We start from the raw sequence: 15,525 nt of genomic DNA on the forward strand, positions 1-15,525 counted from the left end.
CCTAGTGTCTGGAAAAGAGTACTACCTACTAAGGGCAATTTACTCATTTTAGTTGTGCCTCCCATACAAAGATGAATTTGATAGCACATAGCAGGAGGAAAAGAGAGACTGCGTTTAAGATTTTGTTATTGCAAAAGAAATCATCATTGGAAAATGTCGCCTAAACTCTCACCTTGTTTAGCAACAACAATAAACAGAGAAAAGCAATCCAGTGAAAGAATATGAAAAGAAGTATGGACTTGATTACAGGAAAAATGGTGATTGTTAGTATAAGGGTTTTTTTTTTTTTCCTATTTTAAATTCTCCAGCTCTGAACACAATCGCATGATAATAAGAATAGAGAACAATTCTTAAGACACCAAATTGAAGCTCTTGATTACTTGCTTTTCGCCATGCACCTCAAGTTGTACATATGTAAATATACCTGTGGTATCCTTACAAAATCTTTAATAATACAAATATTGTGAAAGGGAGTTACATAGGATTCTCCTTATGAGTAGAAATATAGAAAAATGACATATTTATTCTGCTGTAAGCAATAACTGAAAAATGCATTGTATACTCTATATAATATTTTAAAAAGTGATAGAATGTGATGTTAAAAAGTGCATGCTATTTGTAATCTCTTTCATGAACTTTGAAGGCAGAAAACTATAACTAGCTTTCAACATATTTTTATTATAGGCTCTGTATTTCTTTCCCCCGAAATGAAATGTCTATTTAGGTGCTCTTCTGCCTTACAGATACAATTCTTATAACTATACAAACAAATAATAAGCTTATGTGGGCTAAGGATGCAGCTTCTGTGTTTTTCTGAGTCCCTTCTCTGTGATTTGTTTTGTGACTTGTCCTTTGGAGGGTGAAGAAGTAAGACCCTACATGGCTCTTCTTTTCGGTACATAGAGCAGAGACACATCTATGAACAGCTGCCTAGGCAAGCTGATTATTGGGCAATATAATTTCTGAGTTTATATGTATAAATGAGCACTTCTCGCCATGGACCTAGCTTGTGCTTCAATTTAGGTGAGCATACTGCTGCAGCAGCTTTGAAACCATTTCTCTTTGATTGTACCAATTAGCAGATCCTGAACTTTACCACCAGGAAAAGACATTGCTCCACATTTATGAATGCCTGGCTTTTGAAAATTAGAATAATTATGTCACCAAACCTACCATTGATTTTCAGATAGACATCTCAATAATTTTGTAAGAGTAAAAACCTTTCTGAAAGCACACTGACAATTTTTATGGCAGAAATAATATGTAGGGATGAATATGGTGATTTGATCTGTGAGAACATTTAAGGGAGAGAGATATTTTACTTGAACAGAATTTAGATGTGTTTCTGAGCTGAGTCTTTGATTATAAATTTCATGTGGGAGGGTTCTGACTGTGTGAGAACTTCTGAAATCAGATTTTCTTGGAGGAGGGGGTTGAGAATTCCCAAAATAATAAAAAGCCTGTGCTGCTATTACCATAGATTATAGTAGTATTATAAAATCATAAACAACATTAAATTAATCTAGTTAAAAATTAAATTTAGTTAAAAATTCTCCGAAGTTTTAGCTCTGAGGCTTACAGCTGATTCTTACATCCCAGCCCATTCATTGTTTGGCCAGATCACATATTCTTCACCAAATACACATAAATGATTTCTGTTCATGAATTAAACCAGAATTGAATAACGCACAAAAAGCTCTTTATTATCTATTGGGTTTTTTTTCCTATTTTTCTTCTTACAGTATTTTTATAACCAGCAAGAATAAGTTAATATCAGTATTTACAGCAAAAAAAAAAATAGATATGGCAATGGCAGTGTCATTCACAATGTTATAGAAACTTCTTTTCCTCTTGTGTTATAGTGCCATTGTTTCATTTTGAGCAGGAAACTGAATAATCTTAACACATTTCATGGAATCAAAGTTTTACAGAGTTATATATTCTAGATCTCTTATTTTAGGAATTATCTTTGCCATGATCTGAATGAATTAGATATTTTAACTAATTAAATTCTAAAATTAATCTGTTTATTTCAGACTTGGTTTGCTGGGAATTTACTATAAATCAATGTTTTCTAGCGCTGACGTTTACGACATCTTTCAATATTCATTTTTTTTTCTCCCTCCACATGGTTAAGAAATTATTATGACTTTGACATGACATCTATGCAGTCATTTTGTAGTATATGCAGTTGGGGAAGACATACAGAAATAATATATTTTCCCTTACAAGATCTCAAAACCACATATTTAGTTTGCAGTACACGCACACACACACACGAACACAGTACATTTCTTTAGCTCCATGAGCACATTTTGAATATATTGGCCCTGAAACACTTTCTCAGTCCCAGGAATGGTGTTTCATGAAGTCATTTTGGTTCTCACTAAGAAACCAAATAAGTGTATCATCAAATTAATGATTAATTTTATTATTAAAGACAAGTTCATATATATATATATATATTCATTATTTTAACCACATTTGTTTTTTCTTGTATCTGTCTTTGGGCTTCCCTTGTGGCTCAGCTGGTAAAGAATCCACCTGCAGTGCAGGAGACCTGGGTTCTCCCTTTATCTCCGTTTTTCAAACATGACACTTGAATAGCCTTCTACAACTAAAATCTACTTGGAAAGCTAAAGTATGAAGGGTAACTTGGGAGTGAAAGTGTGATACTGTTAATGATGTGATTCTCTGGTTCCAGAGATCTTTGGGATTTTCAATATGGTAAATTTCTGATGCGCCCCTTCAAGATTTGAGGCTTGAACTCTTCTTTGCTGCATCTGAGAAAAGGAAGTTACTATACAGTAGCCTGAGTAGTCTGGAGCAAAAGGTCTCCCATCATTATACGTTCTTGTTTGGGATGAAAACATGGAAAGGAAATGCTCCCAAGCAATGTTACGTTGTCTGTTCTCTCCTTGTGTGTGCGCATAGCTTCTTTATCTCTAAGCTGATTCAGGGACAAGTACTGAAAGAGGAAGCGATATTTTAAGGTGAAATGAGATCTGGAAAATTTCTGTAGTACCCAAAAGCAGACAGGAGAAAATCTGTATCAATAGCAGAAACTTTGAAGCTTCAAAATGATGGCACAGAATGAAAAACAATTTTTTTTTTCCATTCTAAAACTAAGGCAAAGGTTCAGGTGAAACATAACATAATTTTCATAATTATTTAAGTGTGAAAGCACATAATTGGTAGGTTCATTCATGGTCTTTTAAGTGGCGTCATTGGACAATGGAAAAACCAAGAAGATATTTCTCTGCTTTTCCAATATCATGCTATATAAATTTGAGCAAATAATTTCACTGTTCAGGGCTTACATGGGCACAAAGCAAACAAGATCCATACACGAGTAGTATAAGGAGAAATGCATTATTATTTTAGATTATTTCTGATACCTGAAGTTTCTATTGTTGTCTGAGCTTTTATACTGTACAGAGTATATTTACTACAATAGTTTCAGTTACTTGTTCATTCAAAAATGTTTACAGCATATTGGGCATGACCATAATTGCTATCAGCTATTCAGAGACTGTGAAGACAAAGTTCCAAACCTTCACAATACTCATAGTCTGATGAATGAAGCTATAAACCAAAATTAACAACACAGTATAACAAGGGATATGATAAACGCATGTCACTGTTTCTGTGGGAAGTCAGAGGAGGCGCTCCTAACACTGCCTCAGAGAGATAAGAAAACTACTTAGAGGAGGTGAACACTGAACAAGATTGATGGTGAAAATGAAGCTTCTTGCGTATAAACCAAATATTTCACAGGAGGGCTGACCTATTTGTACTGTTCAGGAGACCTTGGCTTTAAGCATTCTTTTTTTTTGTGGCTTTAAAAATATACATTATTGTGAAGCTCTGCTGCCACCAATTCGTTCTGATACTGGGTTTTGTTTCCTGTTTTCCTTATTACATTGGAAGGAAAGGGGAAACCAGTAACTACTAAATATAAACATATGATTCACTTAGTGACTACTTTCTAGCCATTCAATACATCTGTTTTTTGAATGGTGTGTGTGTGTGTTTGTGTATGTGTGAGTGTGTATACATATGAAAAAAGAAGACATAAGTAAATGTAATTATGAGAACTTTAGGATATCTTTTGATATACCTGGAGTGATGGGGGCGTAACAAACCTGAACAGGGAAACCCACACTCAAATTGTTTTAAATATTTGAGAGGATTCTAGGGCTTTCCAAGAACAGCTAATATACAAATCTTTTTGAACTTTCTGTCATACAATGTGTTAAAAAGGCTATCTTTTTAGCAGGTGTGAAAAAGGAACAGGTAGTAGGAGGAGTTAATACATAGAAAATACTCAAAATGAAATCAGAATTTAATGATCTAGGGCAATGATTCATTCTCAAAGTATAATGTGCATAAGAACCACTTGGAGAACTTGTTAAAAAGTATAGTAGACCTGGGGTTGGGCTGATGAATTTCATTTTTTTACAAATTCACAGATGATGCTGATGCTGCTTGTTGAGGATCACACTTTGAGAACAACTGATGTAGACCAGTGCTTCTCACTCAAATTTAATCTGCATATGAATTACTTGGGGGATCTTGTTAAGTTGAAGATATGGATTCAGTAGGCCTGGGGTGGGTAGGAGAATTTGCATTTTGAGCAAGCTCAAAGGTGATGCTGATATCGCTTGTCTGTAGACCACACAGTAGGAAGCACGGCCTTAGATGAAGTTCTGCCTTATGAGACCAAGTCATATGACACGGCTTGGTCATTTTCAGAAAATAGTAGAACCAAAAAATGATTTCAAGTTTGGTTTCAGATCAAATAAGATTGTCTCCTTACCAACAAATGCTAATAGAGAATTAGTCTTTGTTCTTTTATATTGTGTGAGTAAATGTTACAATCCTACTGAGAGAAGCATTTACTGATCTGTATAAAATGCCTGCCCTAGATACTGTGAAAGATTAGGTCAAATGTAGGTTTCTTAAGTCATTTCTATCACTACCTTGAAACCTTAGAAATGAAATGTTACCCAGACTGGCCATGTATTGAGTGTGTTATATTTCTCTGATTCTGTTAAGTAGGTACAGAAGGTAGAAAATGGACTGGTTTAACATCTTTCCCCCGACACAAAAAGAATAGAAATAGTATACTATTTATGTAATGTTATCTAGTCTCCCCCCATCTCTGTTTAGAAATTGTACTTTGCTAGGCAAGTTCTATTCATAGAAAGCAAAAGGTTGAACTAAAGTTAGTGAAATGAATTGGAAAATAGGCTTAATTTTGATCAGATAACAGTCCCTGGTGGCTTGTATGGGTCTAGGCATGGAGGAGCCTTACTGAGAAATGTTGACTCTCTTCAACCTACATTTTCTTGGTAATTGGTAATTCTCCATCCCCTCTGTTCTGTGTGCAGGCATGCTTAGTTGCTCAGTCATATCACACTTTTCAACCCCATGAACTGTAGTCTGCCAGGCTCCTCTGTCCATGGAACTTTCCAGGTAAGAATACTAGAATACTATCTTCTCCAGGAGATCTTTTCAACCCAGGGATTGAACTTGCATCTCCTGCAGGTTGCCGAGCCACCTGAGAAGCCCTTTTAAATAACAGAGAAATGAAATAATGGTAATGGCATTTGGAATAGAAATTTCTAATAGAGCATTCAGATGTAATATTCAAAAGAGGGGGATCTGCAGTATTTACTTTGACTGACTTTGGATGGTTTTAAGGACCATAGGGCTGCATGCATTTTTGTTCTTATGTCCCTGCCATTCACAAATTTTCAACTGATATGATACTGTTAAATTCAGTGACTCAACACGGTTTTTATGTTTGTCAACATGGTATTTATATTTGTTTTTTTATTTGTCAAGTCTCAATTTATTTGTTGATATTTTCTTGGTGAAGTGGATTAGATATGGGCCACCATATTTTTATGTTCATAAAAATACCCAAACCACGGCAGCCAAGGAAATGCAAAAATGTTTAAAGTATTAATATAATTGTAACATAGCTTTTTGCTTGAAGTATGTGACTTTTAATATTTTCATTTCTGCAGATAAGTGATATATTTACAATAATAATTTATGGTTAAGTACTTTCGGCACTTATACTCCTTCATCTCATGTCTCAAGGATGTTCATTTCTGATCCACTTACAAATTGGACTACACCAAGCAAAAATTATACTTGTAGGATGTTTGACTTTTTAGCATGTCATACTTGCATCTTTTGTTAATTATCTAAAAAAAGTTGCAAACAATATGGTTTTAAAATGTAGCTGTTTGGGCGAGAGGAACAGTGCTTAACCTTTTTGGAAATTCCACCCTTTTTAAGTGTGACTCGCCTTCAAAGAAAATGCTCATGAAGCACATTCAGGAAAATTTTGCATACAAAGTAACGCATATTCATTGATTTTTTGAAGGAAGATTAGCAACTCTTATCTTGATAATTGAGGTGAAGTTAACCAAAATGCCATCTTTTTTTTTTTTTTCCTTTTGTTACATAGACATTGAAACCAGATGGATCAATAGACTGTTTTTCTAAAAACATCATTTTGTTTTTATGGTGTAAACCTTGCCTTACAAATAAGCCTTTATCCTGATTTGTAACATAGAAGCAAGTGGACATCTGGCTTCTGTGGAAAATATGATTCACTCATTTGCATTTTAAAATTCCATTCATTCCATTTTTAAATTGTTCACTTGTCCTCTTTGCTCTTTCTAAAAGCAACACTTCTCAACTCTCTTCCATTTCAAATTGAAGTTTGAAATTAAGTTATTTATAATTCAGAATGTTATCCTTTTAACATTTTTAAATGAAAATCAATATTCAAGGTCCACAGCATGAAGAAACTCACAATATCTAGGTAAGTGAAAAGTCATTTGAAAACCACAAAGGAATTTGGGTGTCAAAAATCAATTTAACCCCTCTTCCTTTACATTGGATTTGAGTGAGGGTCAAAATACTAATAAATAATTTATTCTTCAAGTCAGTTATAATCTGTCTTCAAAAGCATTTTGCTGTATATAGGTGCTTCTATCATTAATGATAGGTTATAAAAAAATTCTGAGCTGAAAGACTATAATGCTATTTGGTTGCTCACGAATATTATTGGCTGCAATAGTTTTTACAAGAATTTGAAACTTGAAAGATTTTCAATCATTCTTAGTCCTAGCCCTTTCTCATTATAGTGGCAAATCCATAATCTAATAATTTCACTAAATTGAATCCTCATGATAATCCAAAGAAGAATAATTTGGATATTCCATTCCAATTTTAGGTAAAACTTCTCATGAGCATTTTATGCCTCGGCTTAAAATCATAGGCCTGTGTGGAATGCTAATATTTCCAAAGGATAGTTCTGAATATATAGTTAAACAATCTCTTTTAATGTATCCTTATAACCAACTAGTTATAGCCTGGAAGGATCCTTGTGGGTGTGTGTACATAAAAGATTTTTCTTCCAGTTCACTGGAATAGTTGATAGGTCTAAAACTAGATGCAAGACACTCCAGCGTTCTTGCCTGGAGAATCCCAGGGACGGGGGAGCCTGGTGGGCTGCCGTCTCTGGGGTCACACAGAGTCGGACATGACTGAAGTGACTTAGCAGCAGCAGCAGCAGCAGCAGGGATAACATGATAGGCAAAGCTAAAAAGAAGAGAGAAATCAGTTCATCATCTTCAACTAAATTTTAGGCCTGCTTCTCAAAGTATGCCAGAAGATACTGCTCTCCTAAGAATATCAATTGCATGAGGTTTAAGGCGATTAAGGTAAATTAAGGTATTAATACTTAGGGGACATACAGCTTGGACAGTAGAGAGCTATACATGGGAAACTGGAATGGAAAAGACCAGGTGGTAGAAGTTCTCAAGCTCTGAGCTTCCATGCTCTCATAATTCATGTCTCACCACTGATATCCTTTGCTAATATCTTACAATAGAAAAAATACCTGGCAGAATATATTGAACTAGAAATTAGGAAAAGTGAATTTGCTTAAATTTGCCAAGCTAGATTTCATGACAGCTGTCATCTTGAATGAAATCACCTTTCCATTCAGGGCTTGGTGCCTATAACTGAGGGCAAATGAGGGATCATTTTAATGATTTGGTCTATAGAACTCTTAGAAAATGAGAGCTCTCTTCTTGAGTCAAAGCATTACAAACTCTTTTGAAACAAGCTGGAGATTTCTAGAAGCTAGAATCATGTAGATAACTCTTTATCCTAACTCACTAGGTCCCCTCTAGTCTTCTGATTGTTTCAGGTTACTTTAGGAATTGACTTAGAGAAGTCATTTGACTTCTGATAAGCTAAAGTGTATCTACGTAGGTTGATCCCATCAGTCATTCCAGAAATGTCTCAACACTTATTTTGAGCAGGATGAGATGGACTATCATCGGGACACCCACTCAATATTTTGAGGCATTGTTAGTACTTCCAATATTTGGGGCATCATTAATACTTTCAAATACACACACTGCACGGATGGTTCAATATAGATATCATAATCTTCAGCTCCTTTAAGAACAAGAAGCAGTCTACCTCTCTTTCCTACTGATGCTGCCGTCAGAATTCTGGGCAAGGGGATACATTCTGTCTCTTTAAAGGAAATTTAACTGCCCTGATGGGAGGGAGTGAAGCAATCTTAAGGTATTGAGTGCTGATTATCACATCAGTCAGACTCTTTATCGGATATACTTTAAAAATTGAGGTGTGTGCTCAGTTGATTCCAACTCTTTGGGACCTCATGGACTGAAACCTGCTGGGTTCCTCTGTCCACGGAATTGTCTAGGCAAGAGTACTGAAGTGGATTGCCATTTCCTACTGCAAGGGGGTGGATTCTTTACTACTGCACCACCTGGAAATCTAAAGAATTGAAGGAGTTTGGGGCGGGGGCGGCGGGGGGCGGGTGGTGGTGGTGGTGGCGGAGAAACTGTTCTGAGGAGAAATGTAGACAGCTGTCTAAAGTGTTTTGTCTGAAACAAATATTCATGGGTTTATCCATCGAAGGAGATGCTAAAAACAAGTCTCTGAAAATGACTAGAGAAGTCTGTGGTAGATTAGGTCAAAGTAGAAATTTGATGTTTGCATAGGTAGGTCTCAAAACAAGTACTGAATCAGTCCCCATCTTTTAGGAAAAATCCAAATGGCTTTAACTGTGTTTTTGGTTCATTCTACCTCACTTCTGAGATGGGATGCTACTATCACTTCCATCTTACTCACTTGGTAGTTACTTCATGGGTATATAGCTAGGACACAAAAAGATAATTACTTCTCAATACAGTAACTTTTGAGATTTTAGGGGGAAAAGTACAAGCACATAAAATTGTAAGGACGTAACCACTCTATTGTGCTTTATAGTGCCTTTCGTTTGGACTTCTTATTGTAAAAGTAGTTAACTAAAGTTCTTAACTTCCCTTTGCGGTAAGTGAAATTAAAGACCCAAGTCTTCAAGAAGTCAGAATTATAAACCCAATGCTACTCAGTAATGAACCTGAAAAGACAAAGCTGAAACTTTTCTTTCAAAGCTTGTTTTCATTACCATGTAAGGTTTTTTTTTTTAATATTCATTGAAGCAAAAAACATATTAAATGCACAAATATGAGTATACAAATTATTGAATATTTGAGCAAAGGCAACACATCCATGTACTTTTCAGTGGTTTCACAAAAAAGAACATTTTTACCGTATAAAAAATTCACCTTTGTCCCTTCTTATTACTATCGGCGAAAAGAAATCACTATCTTGATTCCTATTACCTCCAATTATTTTCATGTTATTTATTTAAAAACAAATTGTTTTGCTGCATTTGGTCTTAGTTGTGGCACGAGAGATCTTCATTGCATCATGCAGGATCTTTCATTGTGGTACACAAATTCTCTAGTTGCAGCACACAGGGTTTCTAGTTGTGGCAATGGGGCTTCAGAGCACGCAGGGTCTTACATCCTCCATGGCATGTGATCTTAGTTCCTTGACCAGGATCAAACCCACATCCTCTGCATTGCAAGGCAGATTCTTAACCACTGGAGCACCAGCGAAGTCTCTGTTGTTGACTTCTATGTAAGTAGTTACACATGATATGTACTTTGCCGTACCTATGCTGTGGAGCAGTGGTGATGTAATGACAGTTCATTTATTTTCATTGCTATAGAGTATTCGGGAGAAGGCAATGGCACCCCACTCCAGTACTGTTGCCGGGAAAATCCCATGGATAGAGGAGCCTGGTAGGCTGCAGTCCATGGGGTCCCTAATAGTGACATGACTGAGCGACTTCACTTTCACTTTCCACTTTCATGCATTGGAGAAGGAAATGGCAACCCACTCCAGTGTTCTTGCCTGGAGAATCCCATGGACGGAGAAGCCTGGTAGGCTGCAGTCCATGGGGTCGCACAGAGTCGGACACGACTGAAGCGACTTAGCAGCAGCATAGAGTATTCACCAGATGTACAGGCCAAAGTTAATTTATCACTACTTTTGATGGGCATTGGTTGCTTCCAGTTTTTGGCTTTATTCATCTTGTATGTATTTTGGGTATATAAGTATACTTTCCAGTTGTTGCTCAGTTGCTAAATTCATGTTCAGCTCTTTACAACCCCATAGATGCAGGATGCCAGGCTTCCCTGTCCTTCAGTATCTTCCAGAGTTTGCTCAAACTCATGTCCATTGAGTTGCTGATGCCATCCAACCATCTGTCTCATACTTGCCACCCCCTTCTTCTCTTGCCCTCAATCTTTCCCCACATCAGAGTCTTTTCTAATGAGTTGGCTCTTCACATCTGGTGTCCAAAGTATTGGAGCTTCAGCATCAGTCTTTCCAATGAATATTCAGAGTTGATTTCCTTTAGGATTGACTGGTTTGATCTCCTTGCTGTCCATGAGACTCTCAAAAATCTTCTCCAGCACTACATTTTGAAAGAATCAATTCTTCAGTGCTCAGCCTTTTTTAATGGTCCAACTCTCACATCTGTACATGACTACTGGACAAACCAGTAGATTTTACTAAACGGACCTTTTTCAGCATACTTTTCTGCCTGGGATTAACTATATACCTGGGAATGGAAACAAGATATGTTCAGCTGTGGTAGATGTGACAAAACAATTTTCTGAAGTGGTTGTGCCATTTCATGCTTGTGCTAGCAATGTCTGATGTTGCTTCATATTCTCACCGTATTCTATTTTAATTTTAGCCATAACTCCTTGGAAGGAAAGTTATGACCAACCTAGACAGCATATTAAAAAGCAGAGACATTATTTTGTCAACAAAAGTCCGTCTAGTCAAGGCTATGGTTTTTCCAGTAGTCATGTATAGATGTCAGAGTTGGACTATAAAGAAAGCTGAGTGCTGAAGAATTGACGCTTTTGAACTGTGGTGTTGGAGAGGACTCTTGAGAGTCCCTTGGACTGCAAGGAGATCCAACCAGTCCATCCTAAAGGAGATCAGTCCTAGGTGTTCATTGAAAGGACTGATGTTGAAGCTGAAGCTCCAATACTTTGGCCACCAGATGTGAAGAGCTGACTCAATGGAAAAGACCCTGATGCTGGGAAAGATTGAGGGCAGGAGGAGAAGGGGACGACAGAGGATGAGATGGTTGGATGGCATCACTGACTCAATGGACATGCGTTTGGGTGAACTCCAGGAGTTGGTGATGGACAGGGAAGCCTGGGGTGCTTCAGTTCATGGGGTCACAAAGAGTTGGACACGATCAGAACTGAACTGATGTAGTGGTATATCATTGTAATTTGTATTTACTCTCCTTTGGAAACTAATAATGTTTGGCTACTTTTCCTGTGTTTATTGGATATTGTGAAATATCTGTTGTCCATTTTTCTTTTGTGCTGTCTTTTTTTATAGTTTTGTAGAACTTGGTATATTCTGCATATGTCCTTCGTGAGATCAATGCATTGCAAACAACTTTTTCCAGTTTATAGTATGCCTTTTTCACTTTCTTAATGGTGTCTTTCTTAATTTTAATTTGGCCTTTTCTTTTATGGTTAGTGCATTTTGTTTCCTGTTAAAGATATCTTTACCTACCCCCAAAATGTGACAATATACTCCTACTTGGGAGGGGGGAGGAGAGCTTATTTTTTAACCTTTTATTTTTAGACCTATGGACAACTTGAAGTGATTTTTGTGCATCCTATAGAGTAGGAATCACTTATGATTTTTTCTTTATATATATATTCAATTGCAATAACACTTTATTGAAAAGATAATTCTTTCAGTATTGCAGTGCAATCACCTTTGCCATAAATCGACTATGTATTGATGTATGTGTACATCTGTATTTAGATTCTCCTTTAGTTTCCTTATGCACTATACTGTCTGAATTACTATACTTTGTACTAAGTCTTGATTTCTAGCAATGTGTATCCTTTTTGTTCTTTTTCAAACTGATTTAGGCTATTCTTACCCCTTTGCATTTAAAATTATCTTGCTGATTTTCACATTTAAAAATATCTTGTATAATTTTGATTGGGAATGCATTGAATCTATATATCATTTGGGGGAAAAATGCTGTTTTCAACAGTGTATTCTGTTCACAAATCCTTTCATCTCTAGTGTTTATAGTCTTATTTAATTGCTCTCAATAATGTCCTATAGATTTATAAGTAGAGATCTTATACATATTTAAATTTTTTTCTTTGACATTTGCTTTTTGGAATGCTATTGCAAATTTTCTGTATATTTTTAAAACTTAATTTTCTAATTGTTAATGGTATATAGAATTACAATTTATTTTTTTATATTGACCATTTATCCAGTTTCCTTGCTAAAGTTGTTTATGAATCTTGTTTTATTATAGAAGCCTTTGGATTTTATAACTAGACAGTTATATCATTGGCAAATAATACCATATTTCTCTCTGTCTATCCTTATATCTCTTATTTCTTTTACTTGCTTATTGCTCTGACTAGTTATTAAACACAAGAGTGCTCATGGACATCTTTGTTTCTTTTCCAGTCTCATGGGGGAGTTTTTTTGTTTGTTTGTTTCACTATTGTGTATATTACTTGCTGTAGGTTTTATATAAATACAAATTGCAGATTAGAAAAGTTTAATTTATTCTTAAAAATGTATTGATTAATTTTCAAACATCTTTATATTTTCTACTTAACTTTTTAAAAACTTGGTTTCTAATCTAATAGCAATGAGATCAGAGAATACACCATGATTTTAATTCTCTGAAATTTGCTGGATATATTCAATATTGATAGGTTGTGGTCTGTTTTGGTGTACTAAATTTTATGTGCACCTGAAAGAATGCATATACTGTAACATTTGAAGACAGTATCCAGTGTGTTGTTGTTGTTGTTTAGATGCTAAGTTGTATCTAACTCTTGCAATCTGATGGACTGTAGCCCAGGGCCTCCCAGGTGCTAATGGTAAAGAACCTGCCTGCCAATGCAGAAGATGTAAGAGACATGGGTTCGATCCCTGGATTGGGAAGATCGCCTGGAGGAGGGCATGGCAATCCACTTCAGTATTCTTGCTTGGAGAATCCCATGGGCAGAGGAGCCTGGCAGCTACAGTCTATGGGGTCACAAAAAGTCAGACACGACTGAGAAGACTTGGCATGCACTGTAGCCCACCAGGCTCCTCTGTCCATGGGATTTCCCAGGCAAGAATATTGGAGTGGGCTGCCATTTTCCTCGCTAGGGGATCTTCCTGAGTAAGGGATTGAACCCGTGTCTCTTACATGTCCTGCATTGGCTGGCAAGTTCTTTACCACTGAGCCAGCAGAGAATCCTGTTCAAAGTATAGTCTATCACATTTGAAGTCAGTTAGATTAAGAGTGTTTATTTTCATACTCTAATCTCCTGTATTCCTACTGCTATTTTATCTATTTTTTGTATTATTATTAAGAGGTATGTTAAAAACTTGCCATATAATTTTTGATTTGTGAATTTTGCTTCTATTTCTGTCAATTTTTTTTGCTTCATATAATCTAAAGCAGTGTTATCAGATGTATATAAATTTAAAATTGCTGCTTTCCTGATGTATTAAGTCATTAGAAAATGTCCCTTTTTATGTTACTTTCCTTTTCTCCCTTTCCTCATTTTCTACTAAGATGTTTTTAGCAATCCATGTTCCATGCATAAATCTCTGGATAACTTGATAATTAAACTTCACTAGTTTTTTTATTACTTACCTTAGAAATTATAACTCACATCCTTGTTTTTTGAGCATTTATTTCAAATTGGTATTCTTACCTACTTCCCAGATAATGCAAGATACATGGAACAATTTATATACATTTACCTACTTCTTGACTTTTTATATTTTTGTCACACATTTACTTCTAACTATTTTATAAACTACAAAAACATATTATTTCCTTTTGTGGATTTACTATCTGTTTCAGTGTGTAAACATATTTAATTTATCCATTGCTCTTCATTCCTCTCTGCATTTCTCTGCTTCTGGATTTATTTTAATCCTCCTAAAAGAAATAATTTAGTGTTTTCTTTAGTGTGAATCTATTGCTCTGAAAAATCTTTGTTTTTGTATTTCTATCTTAGCATCACTTTTTTGGAGGATATATCATCTGGGTATAAAATTTTGATTTAGTAGGTTCTGAAGGAAATGGCAACCCACTCCAGTACTCTTGTCTAGAAAATCCCATGGATGGAGGAGCCTGGTAGGCTACAGTCCGTGGGGTCGCAAAGAGTCGGACATGACTGAGCGATTTCACCTTTCTCCTTTTAACACTTTAAAGATGTTTCATTATCTTCTGGCTTTCATTGCTTTTTTTACTTCTTTGAAAGTAATGACTTTTTAATCCTTCAAGTACCCTTAAGACTAAACTGTCTGTGGTTTTTTGTTTGCTTTATGCTGAAGAAACTCAATGTGATTTTCCTTGTGTAATCTTTTTGTTTGTTTGTTTTTACCTTCTTTGGGTTCATAAGATATTCTGTATTTGTCCATGCAGTTTTTTTTTGTTGTTGAAAGTCTCTGAAATATTGCTGTTGGCCCATTGTTCTTCTACTCTTTCAAGCTCTCAGATTGTGTGTATATTAGAATTTTTAACAACTCACCTATATATTCTATATTTTTCATTAATGCTTTATTTTTAATTTTATATTGGAGTATAGTTGATTAAGGAGAAGGCAATGGCACCCCACTCCAGTACTCTTGCCTGGAAAATCCCATGGATGGAGGAGCCTGGTGCGCTGCAGTCCGTGGGGTCGCTAGGAGTTGGACGTGACTGAGCGACTTCCCTTTCACTTTTCACTTTCATGCATTGGAGAAGGAAATGGCAACCCACTCCAGAAAGTCCAACCCACTTCTTGCCTGGAGAATCCCAGGGACAGAGGAGCCTGGTGGGCTGCCGTCTATGGGGTTGCACAGAGTCGGACACGACTGACGCGACTTAGCAGCAGCAGCAGCAGCAGCAGCAGTACAGTTGATTAAATGTTTTCTGTTCTTTAGATATTTTCTACTGGCCCATCTAACAGATCTGTAAACCCTTCTTCAGCTCTTCCCCAACTGCAGTTACCTTATCTTTTGAAATCTGAATTTAAGTTACAATTTTTACATGTAAAATTTTTA

General features: G+C 36.0%; 1 protein-coding gene across 17 annotated transcripts in view; it reads left to right on the forward strand.

Moving 5' to 3' along the window:
• LOC147349325 (uncharacterized) overlaps positions 1–15,525 on the forward strand; it is a 226,912-nt gene that overhangs the window by 150,568 nt on the left and 60,819 nt on the right. For 8 of the 17 annotated variants that reach the window (XR_015150344.1, XR_015150343.1, XR_015150342.1 and 5 more), the window contains one exon: positions 5,394–5,478. The exons of the other annotated variants lie outside the window; for them this stretch is intronic. Coding sequence is in view for 2 of the 8 variants with exons in the window: in XM_086365227.1 (XP_086221353.1) it covers positions 5,394–5,437 (44 nt within the window). In the remaining 6 variants the exon portion in view is untranslated. The remainder of the gene's footprint in view (positions 1–5,393; positions 5,479–15,525) is intronic. 17 annotated transcript variants of the gene reach the window in all.

This window comes from Bos grunniens, chromosome 21 (assembly GCF_055505025.1).
Source record: "Bos grunniens cultivar Pamir isolate PY7600 chromosome 21, Bosgru_T2T1.0, whole genome shotgun sequence".
NCBI lineage: Eukaryota > Metazoa > Chordata > Mammalia > Artiodactyla > Bovidae > Bos > Bos grunniens.